The sequence below is a fragment of the Syngnathus acus genome, chromosome 4 (genome assembly GCF_901709675.1).
Source record: "Syngnathus acus chromosome 4, fSynAcu1.2, whole genome shotgun sequence".
In the NCBI taxonomy this organism is placed as follows: Eukaryota; Metazoa; Chordata; class Actinopteri; order Syngnathiformes; family Syngnathidae; genus Syngnathus; species Syngnathus acus.
The window spans coordinates 6,003,515-6,018,727 of record NC_051090.1 but is presented as its reverse complement, the minus strand read 5'-3'; the positions used below and the strand labels follow the sequence as shown (position 1 = coordinate 6,018,727).

The following is a 15,213-nucleotide window of genomic DNA, read 5'->3' as shown; positions in this document are numbered from 1 at the left end:
ACATAAAGAGAAAAGACACAGCCAAGGATACATGTCTCCTCAGTGTAGGCCACGGGGACCGTGCTGCCAGAGGTCATGTAGCTGTAGAAAGACACCTCTAGAGTGTAGCAGTAGGACGTGTCGTCAAGGAGACCGCCGAGGAAACGTCTGCCAGTGCCGGCCTTCACCACGTCACGGTTAAAAGACGTGTTGGACTGCCAGAAAGAAAAACACAAAGGAGACGAGATGAGGCAACTTCTGGAAAGCACTTTCTTTGAACCCTCGTGTTAAAACTCAAACCATTCTGACATTTGTTGCCCCAAATAGACACAAAAGAAAATGTAAATATATCTACTGCATTTGATAAATACCTCTTACAACATGGAAATGACAATAAAACAATGTGTTTGATTTGCGGGTGTCAGCAATGCTACACAATGTGTCGCGGGAAAAAACTGTTAGCAATAACTGTCACTCTGCCGCTGAAATGCAAACTTGCAGCCACCGTTGGGATTTTACCATGATTGTGTTGTGCTGCTGCAGCAATGCATTGTGGGTCATGCTGAATGGGCAGAGTGGGGGGGAATGACCCCTGGGCCACATGTCCCGCTAGCAATATTCAGCCTGACTTCCCATTTTATGAAGATACAATTCACAAATGCACAACTTGTGTGTTTGTGTGTGTGTGTGCGCTAAGACTGACAAAGGAAAAGTCGTGCGCGTTGTGGCACAGCAGTCTGGGGAAGACGGCCTGTCTCTGGACGCGCTCCTCGTCCTCAAACACGTTGCCGTACATGAAGCCGTTCAGCATGGTGGAGTGAGCGTGGACGTCGATGTAGAACTCCAAGCTAACGCTCTGTCGTCGGGACACAGACAAACATGGTCATGACCCACATATCAAAATCATACAATCTAATATCTAACTCTCAATATGTATTTGTTGAAAAGTCTTTGTAAACAATCTCAGGCGTGTAAAAGTGCAAAACTGGAGCATAGCCACCCGTACACTTCAGCACCGCTACCTCCTCTACCTCTCATTGCACTTTCAGCAGCTCCCTTTATTCCCCATGTTTGTCGAGAAAGAGGGGGCAGGAGGAAGGAGGGAGAAGGCAGAGAGGTGGAACAACTAAAACACAGAAAACAAGAAGCGAAAACAGTGCTGGGAGGAAAAAAAGACGGCGGCGGGGAGCCAAGCAGAGACGGGAGAGAGCGCGTGCCCAAAAAAAAAAAGACAAACATGGGAAGAAAAAGCATAGAGATGTGTGTGGAGGCGTGCACGGAGATTGACAGGGTGGAGAGACAGAAAGAGAGCGAGGGATGCGGTTCTTGGGCGGCCCGCTTGATGCGGAGCGGCCCCGCGTTTGAAATTCCGCTCACAGCCAAAGCAATTTCCTGGCGGTGGCTGCGCTGTCAGCTGCTTGGCTGGCTGGCGGTGAAATATGGTGGCTGGGAGTCGGCCACTAGCGGCCCCCGACAACCTGATGGATGGAGCCCCAGAGGAGAGAAGGAACGGCGGCAGGGGGAAGGCGCTCGGAAAGGGAGGAGGAGGGAAGACGGCGGAAGGAAAAGAAAACGGAGGGAGGAATGGACGGAAATGCAAGGCGAAGGTAATATATAGAGACAAAGAGATAAAAGCGAGGGAGATGGGCCGGTATAAAAAGAGACAGCGGCCTATCCGGCTCACTTAAGGTTGAGAGCGACGTGGGGGAGTTTCATCCAAACGGGGGAAACCACCCCTGAGTGGAGGAGGGGGAATAAAAAGAGGAAAAAGGTGAGACGGAGGAATTGCGGTTCGTATCACAATTTTTGTTGGGTTCCCTGCTGACAGTTTAAAAATATAAATAAATAAAGTTAAAAAAAAAAAAAATTCTAACCATGTCTCATATAGTCAGGTTAAAAAAAAAATGAGACCGACACATTGTCACAAAATCCAACATGCTTTTCCAGCATTTGGCAAAGAAAGTTAGCGTTACAGCCACTTGATTAGGGATAGAAAGTATTTTATCAAAAAAAAAAAAAAAAAAGTTGGATCCAATTTGTAACCCAGCAGTTTGAAGGGTGTATCAAACATCCAAGCCTGCCAGTGCTGAGGTTCTGGGTTTGAATCCCAAGCATAGATGCACGCTTGGCTGATGCTGTCATGTTAACACGGTGGACTTTTGTTTTTCCTACTTTTGCTTAAAAGTTCAACCCTCCGCTTGACAGCCTTGGGCTTTTGACGTCATGTCTCGCCCATATCTAACGTTCTTTGACCCTAAACCATCACTGTGCTGTAGCGACCACAAAACAGATTTCTTCAAGCATGACTATCAAGCGTATATTTAGGTGGTTGTCTACGTTATGGCGTCAAGTGACAAAATTATGGTTCCAGCTCACTGAAGAGCAAATAGACACACTAGTGGAAGGAGAACATGCCTCTTGTGTGTGAAACATTTTTTTTTTTTAAATTCCAATTAATTCTGAGCACTTTTGTCCCCAGATTGAGTTCTCCTTCACAACATCCCATGAAGGACAGTTATGACGGCGTGGTCACATAAATAACAGCCCGCCACAATGTCACATCCAAGCCGACTACAATGCTCGCTTAATGCACTGTCAATCAAAGCCAGACAGTTCTGCAGGCCGCCTACTGTGATTGATGCTTCAATTAGCAACCCGCTCTGACCTACAGAATTGTTCATTTGAAATTGTAATTAAGCAATTAGGGGCAATTAAGAAACAGACCCTGCTGAATGAAAGTCAAAAGACAATTTAAGTGGCGGAGCGAGACGACCGGTCCAAACAAACGCTTCTCCGAAAAGACAAACTAAAAAGCTCGGTGATGAAAACTCCGGGGAAAAGCGCCCCGTGTGTGCTGAACTCACGGTGGCCATAAACAGTTTATTGTAAATCCAAGAAGGTCAAACGAATGAATTTTGTCTTACAAGTGCTTATCTGCTGCATGTTAATTAGAGCGGGGTGCGGGGGGTGCGGCGAGAGCCATAAATGCCCAGCTTATCCTTACACGGGGAAGGAAAAAAAAAAAAGCTGATTGAAGCAGGATTACAAGCTCGGGAATAAAGCCCTTTGCATCAGCAGCATACCTTTTGGAGGAGAAGGAAAAGTTCCGCTTGTTCGCAAAGAAAAGTTAATCTCATTCGCCATGTGAGCTTCTATGCTAACATTTAAATATGGATGGCCCGTGGGGGGGGGACAAGTGTGATGGAGTGAGAAGTGAAATTATTCTCTATAGCAGGGTTTTCAACCGGTGGTCCGCGGCCCTCTAGTGGTCCCTTGGGATATTGCAGGTGGTCGGCAAAATTGAAAAGAATTGTAACGTTTTTAAAAAGTTATTATTTAGACTTGATTTATTTTTTCAGCTAAAAATTAAGTCAAATGTGGCAGAGATTCCCAAAATAGACATACAGATGCAAATAAATAGCACGTCAATCCTCTTCCTATACGAAATAAAATAATATTTCGGTTATAATGATGGTCACTTGGACAAAACCAATTGAAACCCCCTGCTCTATAGCTGTTGTCATCATTAAGCTGGTGGGTGGGGCCTAACACAGGTGACTTTGGGCAAAAGGATGCAGTTATAAAAAAAATACATTTTGACCAACAAAAAAAAGAAAAGATGGAAGAATCCATCACCTGAACATTTGTGTAATATTCCACGCAGCATGTCGTAGGTTCAAGGAGCCAATCGCGAGAAGCGGGGGCACATGGTCAGTGACCCTCTAACGATGTCATAGTGACAGAACACGGCAGATGGCACGACCCGCTTCAGGGGCGAGAGGAAATGAGACAAAACCTTTCTCCGACCGCCTGGTTCCATCACTCTGTTTTTCCCTCCCTCCTTTCATGTCAGCACGGATGGCGCTCTCATATATTGATGACGGTATTTATCCGTTTATGAACGTAATCAGGCTGAACGGGTGCAGACACCTCGTTGTGCCTCGACTTTTGCGTATGGAGTAGAGAAGGAAGCTCACCGCGGCGGAGGTGACAAGACAAGTGTGTCAAAATCTCGGAAAAAAACTTGAACAGCAAACTTCCTTTCCAAGTTCAATTAGAATTGAATGTATAATTTAAACATAGTCATGACTTCACTTTATTTATCTCTTAATATATGTACGAAGTCTCCCTCAAAATTGTGTTTTCGCATCAAAACGACGAGTAGTATCGGTACTGGTATCAGTATCGGCGACGACTCATCAGTACTTGTATTGGTCGGACGAAAGTGAAACTCCATCATAAGAATGTTGACAAAAATTTAAATTTATTTTTTTCCGGTTAGAATTTAAATTGGGAAATGGATCCTGCTTCGGATAAAATGAGACATCGGCAGAAGTGGTCTTATCTGTGAAGACGAGACAATTCGGCTTCCAGCGGGGCTAAAACTAAAGAGGTATGATGAAGGGATTGAAGCGAGAAGGATGGGGGAAAAAATTGCCTCTCCAAAAAGGCTTGGAAATGTTTGGCTGACACCAGAGGACACTTAAACGCACACGTGAGTGGCTTTGAACAAACACAAACATCACAGCTTGGCACATAATGCAAGTAGAAGTGTTGAAGAAAGAAAAGTAGAGATAGAAGAAGAGAAAATGTGCAGGAGGACGGAAGGTCGGTCGGCATTTGGAGAGATTTCAAGGTGCAAAATTCATCACCGTGTCTTGACAGCACCTAATGTTTTTGTTTTGGGCAGAAAATTAATTTTCTAATATTAAAAAGGTCAGAAAGAAGCCAGGGCAACAACGACCTCTGTGTCATCTTTAACAAATTATCCAAAATGGCACTGTCAAAGTGGTGGGGAAGCGTCAGGCAGTGATGAATGCTTTTGGTAATCAGCCAATCAAACAGAATTCTTCTTCTGCATTTGATAAATGAGCTGGAAAAGCAATGCTTTACCAACGAGATGGGTCCATTTGTTTCTCCGGACGTCTTTCTGTTTTTTTTTCTCTCCCCCACCACCCTCACTTTTCTCTTTTATCCCTCTCCATTTCTCTCTTTCAAAACAAACAAGGCGCTACTTTGGAAACAGATTATAGCTCCTTGCATCACTGACTCCATTGGCCACTTTTTTTTTTTCCCACTGCTGACCAACGCTTAGCTGCAGATGGTAAATGATGGAATTTCATCAAACAGCTTGCCTTCAGATGGAAGCTGATGAGAGCTATGACTGGGATGTTTACAAGTATTATAAATAAATACCGGTGCTTTTCTCAGGGTTTCAACAGGATAATAGCCTGCAAAGTAGTTTCATCAAAATCATGCGTGCTAGCTTTTGAAACTGCACTGATGCCTTAATTCCTAATTGCCATATTTGGTAATAAGTATTTATGTTTTTAAGCCAATCCTATCTTTTGCCATTAAGGTTCAAGCAAATGGCATAAACACATGGGAGAATGTGTCATGGTCAAAAAAACAAAACCCAACCCAGAATGTGATTTTCTGAGGGTGTCTTTTTTTTTTTTTTTAGTTTAGTCTCATGGCTGACTCAAGAATTGAGTTTGTCAAACACCACCTGTTGCCTTCTGGCAGGAATTGCGGGACCATCCGTTATTTTCTCGCAGTAAGTGATATATTTATTTATTTGCCTCATCATTTGTGGATGCGTACACGTGGAGGGGGGTGCAGTAATATGCTGCTGTAATATCTGAGTCAAGAGACACACATCGGACGGAGATCAATCTCTCCACTGCCAGCTGGTTTTGTTTTGGCCGTTTTGTTTGCGTCGTGACAAACTACCTGAAAATTGGACTTTTTTCGCACCCATCGTCCTCACTTGACCAATAAACTGATTTGTCGGCGAGTGAGGGCGGGCTTTCGTTAACTCTGGCCAATTGCGCTGCCATAACTGCTGCTGATCTCCTGTTAATGGAGCTCCCGGCCCGGGTGGACCTTGTGCCCGCCGTGTGAAATGAGCATGAATGGAGGGCAGCGGCACCGAGGCCACCTGGCAGCGCACTTGTCATTGACATTGGCATTAGGGAGCCTCACACGTGAGTAGAGCTTCTAATGGGATTAACCGGCTGCTGCCAGACAGACAGACCGACAGACATGAAGAGGCAATTATGAGGGAGTCATGGAGGAGGCTGTAGAGGTGATTAGCCACAGAAAGAAAGAGAAGATGGCAATAAGGTGTCTACACTGTTAACCGCGGGTTAGTTTAAAATGGTAAACTGACACACATAATGACAAACACAAAAGAGTTAAAATGACCCCCTGGCAAAGGTGGTCTTAGGCCTGCCATGCATGGAAAAATCTAGCTGCAGTGGGCTATTGCAAAATTTGTTTTTTTTCAAAGCATTTTTATTTTTTTTAATGTTACTTTTGTAAAAAAAAAAATTCAATTGAATTTTTTTCCATTGTGGGCTATGGCAAAAAATGTTGTATTTTTTTTCCAAATTATTTTTATTTTTTCAATGTTGTGATTTTTGTAAAAAAAAAATCCAATTTAATTTTTCTTCCATTGTGGGCTATGGCAAAAAAATTTCTTTTTTTTTTTCAATGCATTTTTATTTTTTTAATGTTACTTTTGCAAAATAAAATCATTTCAATTTCATTTTTCCCATTGTTATTTTGTTAATTATAAGTTTTCAATTATAAATGATAAATAAGGTTGTGTTTGTGCCAGCGGGTGTGAATGACAGCAATAAGTGGATCCCGCCGCCGTGACAGAGTTTATCGATCAGTGTCAGCGCTGGAGGGGAAAAAGGTTAATCTGCGCCATGCCAGCCTCGCACCTCACCCCATTTCTGGCCTGCCCCTCGTCCCGCCCCTTATCAGCTTTAGAAGAGTGTACAAAAGGGTAGAATATTCCCAGGACACTAACTGACCTTCAGTAATCCCACCAACCTGCTGCTCTGCTTATAATTACCAAAGAAACAAAGAAGAAAATAAAAAAACCTGGCCCGCGTAGACGCCCTTTGACAGCGTCCCTTTAATCGGAGAGAGGCGGGGCGAGTAGCAAGTGAAAGCAAAGAAACTTGCTTGAGTAAAACATTAGGAATGGTCAAGAGAGCCACGCTGACATTCTGGAGGTGCTGACTAGCTTATCTTGCACCCCACAAGCACACGAGCGCAAACGAGATTGGCGGAAACCTGCTGAACCAAGCAGGGAGACGGCACACCGTACTTGGCTAAGCTCGAGGAATGGGATGCGTCGGCTCCAAGGTCACATTTAAGCACTTTTTTTTTTCTTCACAAACACTCACCGGGTCTTGGCTCATTTCCAAAATGAGTTGTTTGACAGCATGAAGTGTGGGGTGTGCCCATGGGGAGGGGTCTTGCCAGTGGCGATTGAGATCAAAACCCATGAGTGAACACCTGCGGAAATAATTTATTTATTTTTTTTAAAAAACAACAACAAAAAACAACAACACACACAGATCAACTTTTCGGTTATCACATTTATTTTTAATTCGCAAAGTGCACTGTTGTGATTTAGAATAAGTCAAGGCCGTCACACAATAATTATGTGAATTTCTTGGAAAATAAAGATGAGCTCATCATTATTGCATGAGATTTCTGTCACATAAAATACACTAATCGCAAATCTTTGGGGACATTTGGTTTGGTTAAAATCTTTAAATCTATAACCTTGACAAGTGAACCAGGAAGTGCATTGCTCCAGTTACGGCTCAAACAAGTATTGTGTTGTTAGAGCATTTCTTGACCAATGTTATTTTTTGTGCCTTGGCCCGAATCAAGGATCGAAAACGCCGTCCTTAGCATTACCGACAGCTTACAATGATGAGCTATATTTATAGGTGCTCTCTGAGCTGCCCTTGTTTGTTGTCATCTTGTATCTCCTCTGTATCTCTGACATTTACGGAAGCTGTTAGCCACACGGGAGTTACTGAAAGCGCACAGCCAAATGAGCCGAGCAGCCGGCCGTGAACAAAATACTCATTCCAGGTTAACTGCCATTGATTCTTTGGCTCCGCATGCATCCATCGCCGTCCACTCTGCACCACCATCTGATCCGCCGGAGTCGACGGTGTGTTTGTGAGGAATCCGCCGTGTGTGATTGGTGAGGTGCGGCCTATCACACGTCACCTTCTGTCAATATGCTTATCACCGCTCTCTTTTGGAAGTGAGCTCACAAAAAAAAAAACCCACTCAGGTTCTTACCAATCACAGCTAATGACTGATTACCACTGCAGACTCCCAATATTTTTGCATGCAGTGTGAGCGTCCGGCCACCAGATGTCACTCACAAACGCACACGGAGAACATTTCGATGGCTATCTCGGCACGCATTAGTATTCCTGCGGCTGAGCACATTAAGTAAAAGGCAATTATGAAGAAGGGAAAGAGGAGCGAATGGACGGCAGAAGAATGCCTACAGAGCTGCAGCGATGGTGTTAAAAAGACAGAGGGGAGGAGACTGCGGACGGGCAAAGAGAATAGCCCAACGGCCACATACCATCTGAACAAATGCACTGCTGTGAGTTCTATGAATTCATTAGGCTCCCTGAAGGTGGAGTTAAGAGGATATTAGCTCAAGTAGCGGGAAATAAAACCGTGGAATATGTGAGCTGTATTTAATTTACATTCGCATTGAAATTGGGAATTAATGGCTTTGTGTTTTTGCTTTAGTACAGCCGGGACTCTGCGTTTCTGTGTCTGTGTGTGTGGGTACCTGTAGTTGCCAAGATACACTCCATCGGGATTCAGCATGGGGACGATTTTGAAGATCACATAATCTCTCAGGAGCTGAGCTACAGGATGCTGGCTCACCAGGAAGTCAATCAAACCTATCACACATATTTGCACACACACACATGCACATTGTGAAAAATACTTCAATTGATAGACAACCCCGGCGTGCAATTAATTGACTTTTTAAGAAACAAAAGACGAGTGAAGGACACAGAGGGCCCACTGTTAAAACTAGGCAGCACCGGTATGGATTAGATGGCGCCGGAAACACAACTGTGCAGTATGGAAGGCAAACAAGTCAAAAGTGAAGCCTGCCACCTCACCTGAGTCGGATCAGAGCGGCTGGTAGCAAAAAGTCGTAAACAAAAAAAAAAATCCAGCAGAAATTGTCTTTCAAGGAGAGAATTTCCCATAGGTGCAAAAATGTTTCAAGCTCTTTTATTAGTTGCGAGCACAGCAAGCTCAAGAGGCAAAACAATGCATCATTTGGCCGTGAGGCGCTCAGATTATATGTAACAATAATATACACAAACAGACATTCGTACAGCTTTTTGGTCCATAAGTGTCACATATGAAGGAATATTGAGTGAAACATACAGTAATCTTCATTTCAAGTCATTTCATTCATTACAAAATATTTAAGGGAAAAAGTCAGTGCTGACGGAGTCATAAAATTAGCATATGTGAAAATTCTGCAAGATTAAAGACAGCATCATAACAGAAAAAAAAAATTAATTTTGCCTCATTATATAAGAAAAATGTAATAATGAAAATGAAATATTACCAAAACAAACACAAAAATGGGTTTCCTAACTTTCCCAACTGTGGAAAAAAAGGACGGCTGCTGTTTTGGTTAGCAACCAAGTTTAGATGGGATCTTCTTTTTAAGTGGATGACCTACACAATGAGTAATTCAGACCGACACAAGTAAGGGCCACTATGTTGATATATTCCCATTTTTCCCTTTCCAGTGCTGCCTTAATACTTCTTTGTAGCGATCCACTGCAGTTTGATGCCAAACAAGCATTATTTACAATGCCATTTACTTTCTTACTTGCACATTTGGCTGATGAAATTCTTGGCTTCATCAAACTCCTTAGAGACCAGCGTTACAGCATTTCAATCACTCCCCAAACGAGAACAGGAGCTTACCTTGACAGATAAACGAGGCAGGAGACTCTCCGGGGTGAACGCGAGCCGTGAGGAACACCAACTTCTTCGCTCTTCCTCTACTCCGCTGCTCTACGGTGCAGAAAGACAGAAAAGCACAGGCATGCTAGTCAACTACCAGCTCGGAAACATTGAGATTATTTTTATATGATGGAATTCAACTTGGACATACGTCGCCTAGTGGAGTTTGAAAAGCATCACCAGCTCTCTTTGTCTCTCTTTGACTGCTAATGATAAGAAAGAAAAGTCTGAAAAAGTCCTCCATAGGCTACGAAAACTTTACATGATGAAAAAATTTGACCGGAATGGGATTATATAACTTTTGTTGAATAAATGTAAATGTATTCCTTCGTGATCTAAATTTTAATTATGTTGAATAAGGAAACATGCACCTTTGGAAGAGCAGGAATGATCTGGCATCTTTTTTTTTTTTTTTACTTGATAAACGACATTAATGACAACTTAATGGTAGTTGCAGAATAATTTCCGGTTGATTAATGGACTGGTTAAATAGTTTTTTTTTCCAACTTTTGAATCATAAGGCAGTGGAACTGCATGTGCAATTTCTTGCACGCAGCACATTAAAGAAATGTAAGGATGATAATGACCCAAAAAGTTTGGATTCAATATAGTCAAATAAAAATATATTATTTTGATAGTGAGGGGGGGAAAAAAAAGTAGTTTCATCCAGCATTTTGTGGATTAAACATTAGAATTTTCCAAGTATTTTTTCTCTCAAAATATTGTATTTAGTGCTCGCGCAAGTATTTGTTTTCGGAAAAAAAAAGGGTGAAAATAAATTCAATTAGAAACATGGCTAAAAGTCGAAAGCACCTAGGTGTTAGCTGCTATTTTCTTGCCAGTCTTTCTGCTCTAATCTGTTGCTAATTGATGCCGGTGGATGTGTGCCTCATTGCTATACACAAACTTAATATCATATTGATTCTCCCGCCTCTTTTTGCTGAGCGGAGAAAATGCTAATTAGCTATACGCTAAGCACTTGTCCTTCTCCTTAATTGCAATTTAACATCAGTGTGTGTCTGTGTGTAGGCCCGAGAGAGGTAGTAAACAAACAAAACAAAAAAAAAACCCCGTTTCTCCATTTAAGTAGTTTCTCTTAGATTTTATTGCACTTTTTTCACCCCCTGTTTGCCCTTCACAGAGACAAATGGCTTTGCCATTCAGGAGCCGCGGCAGAGCAGGGCCAAGCTTTTTTGCCGTAAATGTGAGCGCTCGCAGCTCCGAGCCGCGGTTGGGAACTCGGCGTCTGTGAAATTCCATCGCATCGAAATTTTATACGAGGGCCTCGACCCGAGCTTACCAAACGAGCCTCTGATGCGGGAACACAAAGGAGACTACGCCACCGCGCAAAGCTTTGCTCATCACCGTAAAACGGAGAACACAAAGTTGTGAGGCGACACACATTACAGCTACTTTCTAGTGTTTAGTTGTGGTGTCGTTGGGGTGTACCAGGGGTTGCCAGTTATATAATTTGTGCTTTTGCGACATACGCTAACCATAAGAGCCTTGATATTTGAGTTTTTGGAGATACTATCAATAGCTTGGTCGCTTTGAGCAAAACTTTAAGCAATTGTTTGTCATCATGAGGTGACTCAAACTTTAGTAGTGGGACTGAATTTGCAGTGTGTGTGTGTGAGTGTATCACAATGTCTCCTCTGGGGTTTCTCGAATGCACCACTTGTGTTTTTTATGTTTCTATAGCTTGTCTGTGTGCATTGCTCTGTTTCCGGCTGTGCCCAACCAAGCATTGTAGCTCTAAATGAAGACGCATTCCTCCATAGGCAACTCAACACCCAAAGGTGACAGATGGACTACAATATGGAATGTTTTTTGGCTTAGGAGCAAATAAAGTGAAGGTCAATTTAAACCGAAGAACTGCTGAAATATTTGCTGACCTGTAGGTGGCACACAAGATCAGTCAACAGGGGGTTCCCATTTGGGAAGGGTGTGGTTAATAATTTCATAATATACAGTTAAGCCCAAAAATTATTATAATTATTTTTTACATAAGTCAACTTTTGAGTTACAACGTTTTTTAAATTGTCTCTAAAATAAAAATAATACAGAAAACTTAAAGCACAATTTTAATTATTTGACACTTTTTTTTTTTTATAGTTGATTAAAAGCTTCAAAAACAACTTTTTAACTAAACTTGTTAGGCTGCATACTACCTTCAGCACCCAGAGAGTTAGCGCAGTTATAAAACAAAAACAAGTACAAAAAATAGAAATAATATATTTTTCATTCCTATCGCCAGACAATTTCTTTCAGTTAATTAAAAAAAATCACTTTAGGTGATCAGAGTGTGAATATTTCCAGGCCCAAGCATGAACTGCATTTTAATAAATGGAGCTTATTGTAAATGAACCTATTTTTGTTTAATGATGAGGTTTTTTAAAAAGAAGTCTATTCATCTTTGGCATATATAAATCTGTATCATGTTGAAGAAGCAGGAAATGTGCAAGTTTGAACAGCAGAAATTAGCATCTGGCATACATTTTCCCTTGATAAACGACATTAATGATAACTTGATGGTAGTTGCAGAATAATTTCCTGTTGATGAATGGATTAGTTAAACAAGTTTGTCAGCGTTGGTGTAAATTAATTCTTTGCCCCGCTGCGCTTGCCTCGGAAGTGATGAAATTGCACAAGTGCTTTGTTATTATGAAAGGAGACCATTTGTTTGAGTCCACACAAGTCATGTTCAAATTGCGATTTAACAGCAAAATGGCAAAAGTGCACATTTAACATGTTTTTGAACCATTTTGACTGTGAGCTGTGTGAAGAAAAAAAAAAGAGGAGTTCAAAATTGAAAAAGGGAAGTGAAAGTTTATGCAGAGGGGAGGGCTGCGACAATGACCGAGTGAGTGAAAGCAGCAGAAACTCAAATTATGCCCACTCAGCATAATTCTCACCTGCTATTGTCCCGTGTGGCACTCTACGGAACATTACTGCTCCATCTCGAGCGGCAAGAAAAAAATGAAAGCATGTCAAAGTACGATCAGCTCTGATAAATATGCAAATTGGCATAGAGCAGGAAAGTGGCCGTGGAAGGAAAAAAAAATACATAAATGTGACACATACTGAAGGTCACTTCTCAATGTGCTGGTCAGCTTTTTGTGTGCCGCAGCTAGGCATGGAACTTTCGGGTTTCGCGTTCATGAATTGTGTGTGACGTGATGTAATTAACTGAGTTTTGTGTCCTCGTTTTTGTGAAGCGGTTGACCGGCCTAGACCTGAATACAGAACAGCAACATTGCACTTCATTACAACTCTGGTATTGTGACATTTTCTCTCATGTTCAACATTTTTAAAGACATAAAACACCCTTTTGTCAGAGTACAAGAAAAAAAAAAAAATTGGAGGTTTGAAGGACACAAGCCCACAACTCGTAAACTGCATAATAAGACTAAAGTTGATGGAAGAGAAAAACTTGAAAGTCTTTGGAATGGTTTGAGGAGAATAAATGTTCCTTGGAGAATATGTATACAATAAAAACACGATGCCATAGTGGCCACAGCTTTATGCCAAATTCTACTGCAAGTCACAAAGCAAGGCCTCGGCGTCTTTTACGTTGCAATAAATTAGCCTCACTTTGGAGTGACGGCAACAAGACATGCTTGGCCACCCCCCTCCTGCTCAGTGCATCGCATCGAGGACGGGGCCTGAGCTGTAAATTTTCCCCGTCGCTGAATTTCTACAGAGCCTTGGAATCACACGAGACTCAGATTACTGCCCAGCTGAGCGAACCGGGACAAGCCTCGTGAGATCCGTGAACCTCCTCCAAGGCTCCCTTCGTCCGATGGATGACATCACTTCAAGGACACCCACTGAGAAATGTAAAATAAGAAGTGCTATAAAGGATCAGAATACAGAGGAAGGGTTAGAATTAAAGGAACCAGACAGGGGAGGGGGAGGGTGTTTGCATCTGAGAAGGAAACCCTCGAACAGACGGCATGTAAACACAAGTGATGGCGGACTTCTTAAGTAGAGATGAAGAGGCGGTGAGATGAAAAGCTCAGAGTGATATTCTGGATCAATTTGCTGCAATCAAGCCCCCTTATGGTTGCTCACTATGAAACGGAGAGATTTGTGCGCTTCAAGGACGCCTGTGATGACAGCGGAGGTCACAGACGAGGGGCGGGTGTGAAGGGAAATGCGGTGGTGGCGGCAGAGGCGCATCCGTGCGGCAGGAGGAAGCTGTGCTGAAAGGTTTTATAATTATGCTAATAATAAAAGGTGGAGGCATGGTTATGTCTCAAATGTCACCTAATATAAGAATTAAAGTTGTGACTGACATTGTCTGACATTGACACAGAGTTTCAAAGCAACTGTGGATAGATTGTAAAAGTCTACACACCCCTGTTTTGTTAGCAAGACAGCAAGAAAACAAGACACAGTTAATATGACCTATCACCTCTATTGTACAACAGGATTGGGAAAAGGGCAACAACCAAAATAACGAGTTTGCAAAAGTGCGCACACCCACTTATAACTGGCGAAGGGGCTACATTAAGAATGAATTGATGTTAAATAATAATGCAACATACGCCTTCAACCACTCAAAGGGCCTCTAAATAAGTCCAAATAAAGTTCAGCTGCTTTGACACTATTGCAGCCACTCCTTACATGGCCCAGAGAGTTTTCACAGCATCAGAGGATCTCATTGTTCCACAGTATCCGTTAGGAGAAGGATACAACAGAAAAAAAGACATTTCAAATCTATTTGGAAAGAGCACTACCAACAGTGTGCTTGTGGCAATTGGCAACCTCAAGGGAATTCATAGAAGACACGAAGGGCAATGGAGAAAAATGAAGACGATACTACGAAGAGCAAAGCAATAATATAAGCACATTATGTATTATCTTGGTAAAGCCAGAATTTCTGATTGCGCATGTATTGGATCTCATTGAACTCTCATTAGACGGCGCCTTAATGCGTCAGCCCGTTGCTTAACGACACAAATCAGATCCATTTATCAAACAACACACCGTGAGGACCGAAAGATATCAGGAAAGATGGAGCTATCGTATGCGCTCGACAGTTGTTGTTAGTGTCATCTTCAAAGGCCTCTTGCGGTGCATTGGAGAGGTCTAATGCCGAGAGGCAGTCTTGGCAGGGCCACACAGAGATACAGCGAAAGAGAGTCAAAGTCGGCGCTCTGTCAAGTATCAAAAACAATGGATCCTTTTTAGCCAGACGCCTTGCACAAAGGCGGCGGAGGCTGCGGGCGGTTTCAAGGCGGCGGTCGCAGGCCTTTCTCCAAGCACGTCTCGTCTCATGGCTTCAGAAAGAGATGACGGGAGGAGGGAAACATAAAAAGGAGGGATGGCTGGTCTGTGCGCCACATGATAGAGAATCACAAGCAGGCAGTAATAGGCTTTTTTGAA

At 42.5% G+C, this 15,213-nt stretch overlaps 1 protein-coding gene across 1 annotated transcript in view; it reads right to left on the bottom strand.

Moving 5' to 3' along the window:
* Nucleotides 1–15,213, bottom strand: part of agbl4 (ATP/GTP binding protein-like 4) — a 163,568-nt gene that overhangs the window by 7,840 nt on the left and 140,515 nt on the right. Inside the window, exons 7-11 of the mRNA XM_037250705.1 lie at nt 9,784–9,873; nt 8,612–8,726; nt 7,182–7,293; nt 683–835; nt 32–194 (exon numbers count right to left, since the gene is read on the bottom strand). Coding sequence (XP_037106600.1) covers nt 32–194; nt 683–835; nt 7,182–7,293; nt 8,612–8,726; nt 9,784–9,873 — 633 coding nt within the window. The remainder of the gene's footprint in view (nt 1–31; nt 195–682; nt 836–7,181; nt 7,294–8,611; nt 8,727–9,783; nt 9,874–15,213) is intronic.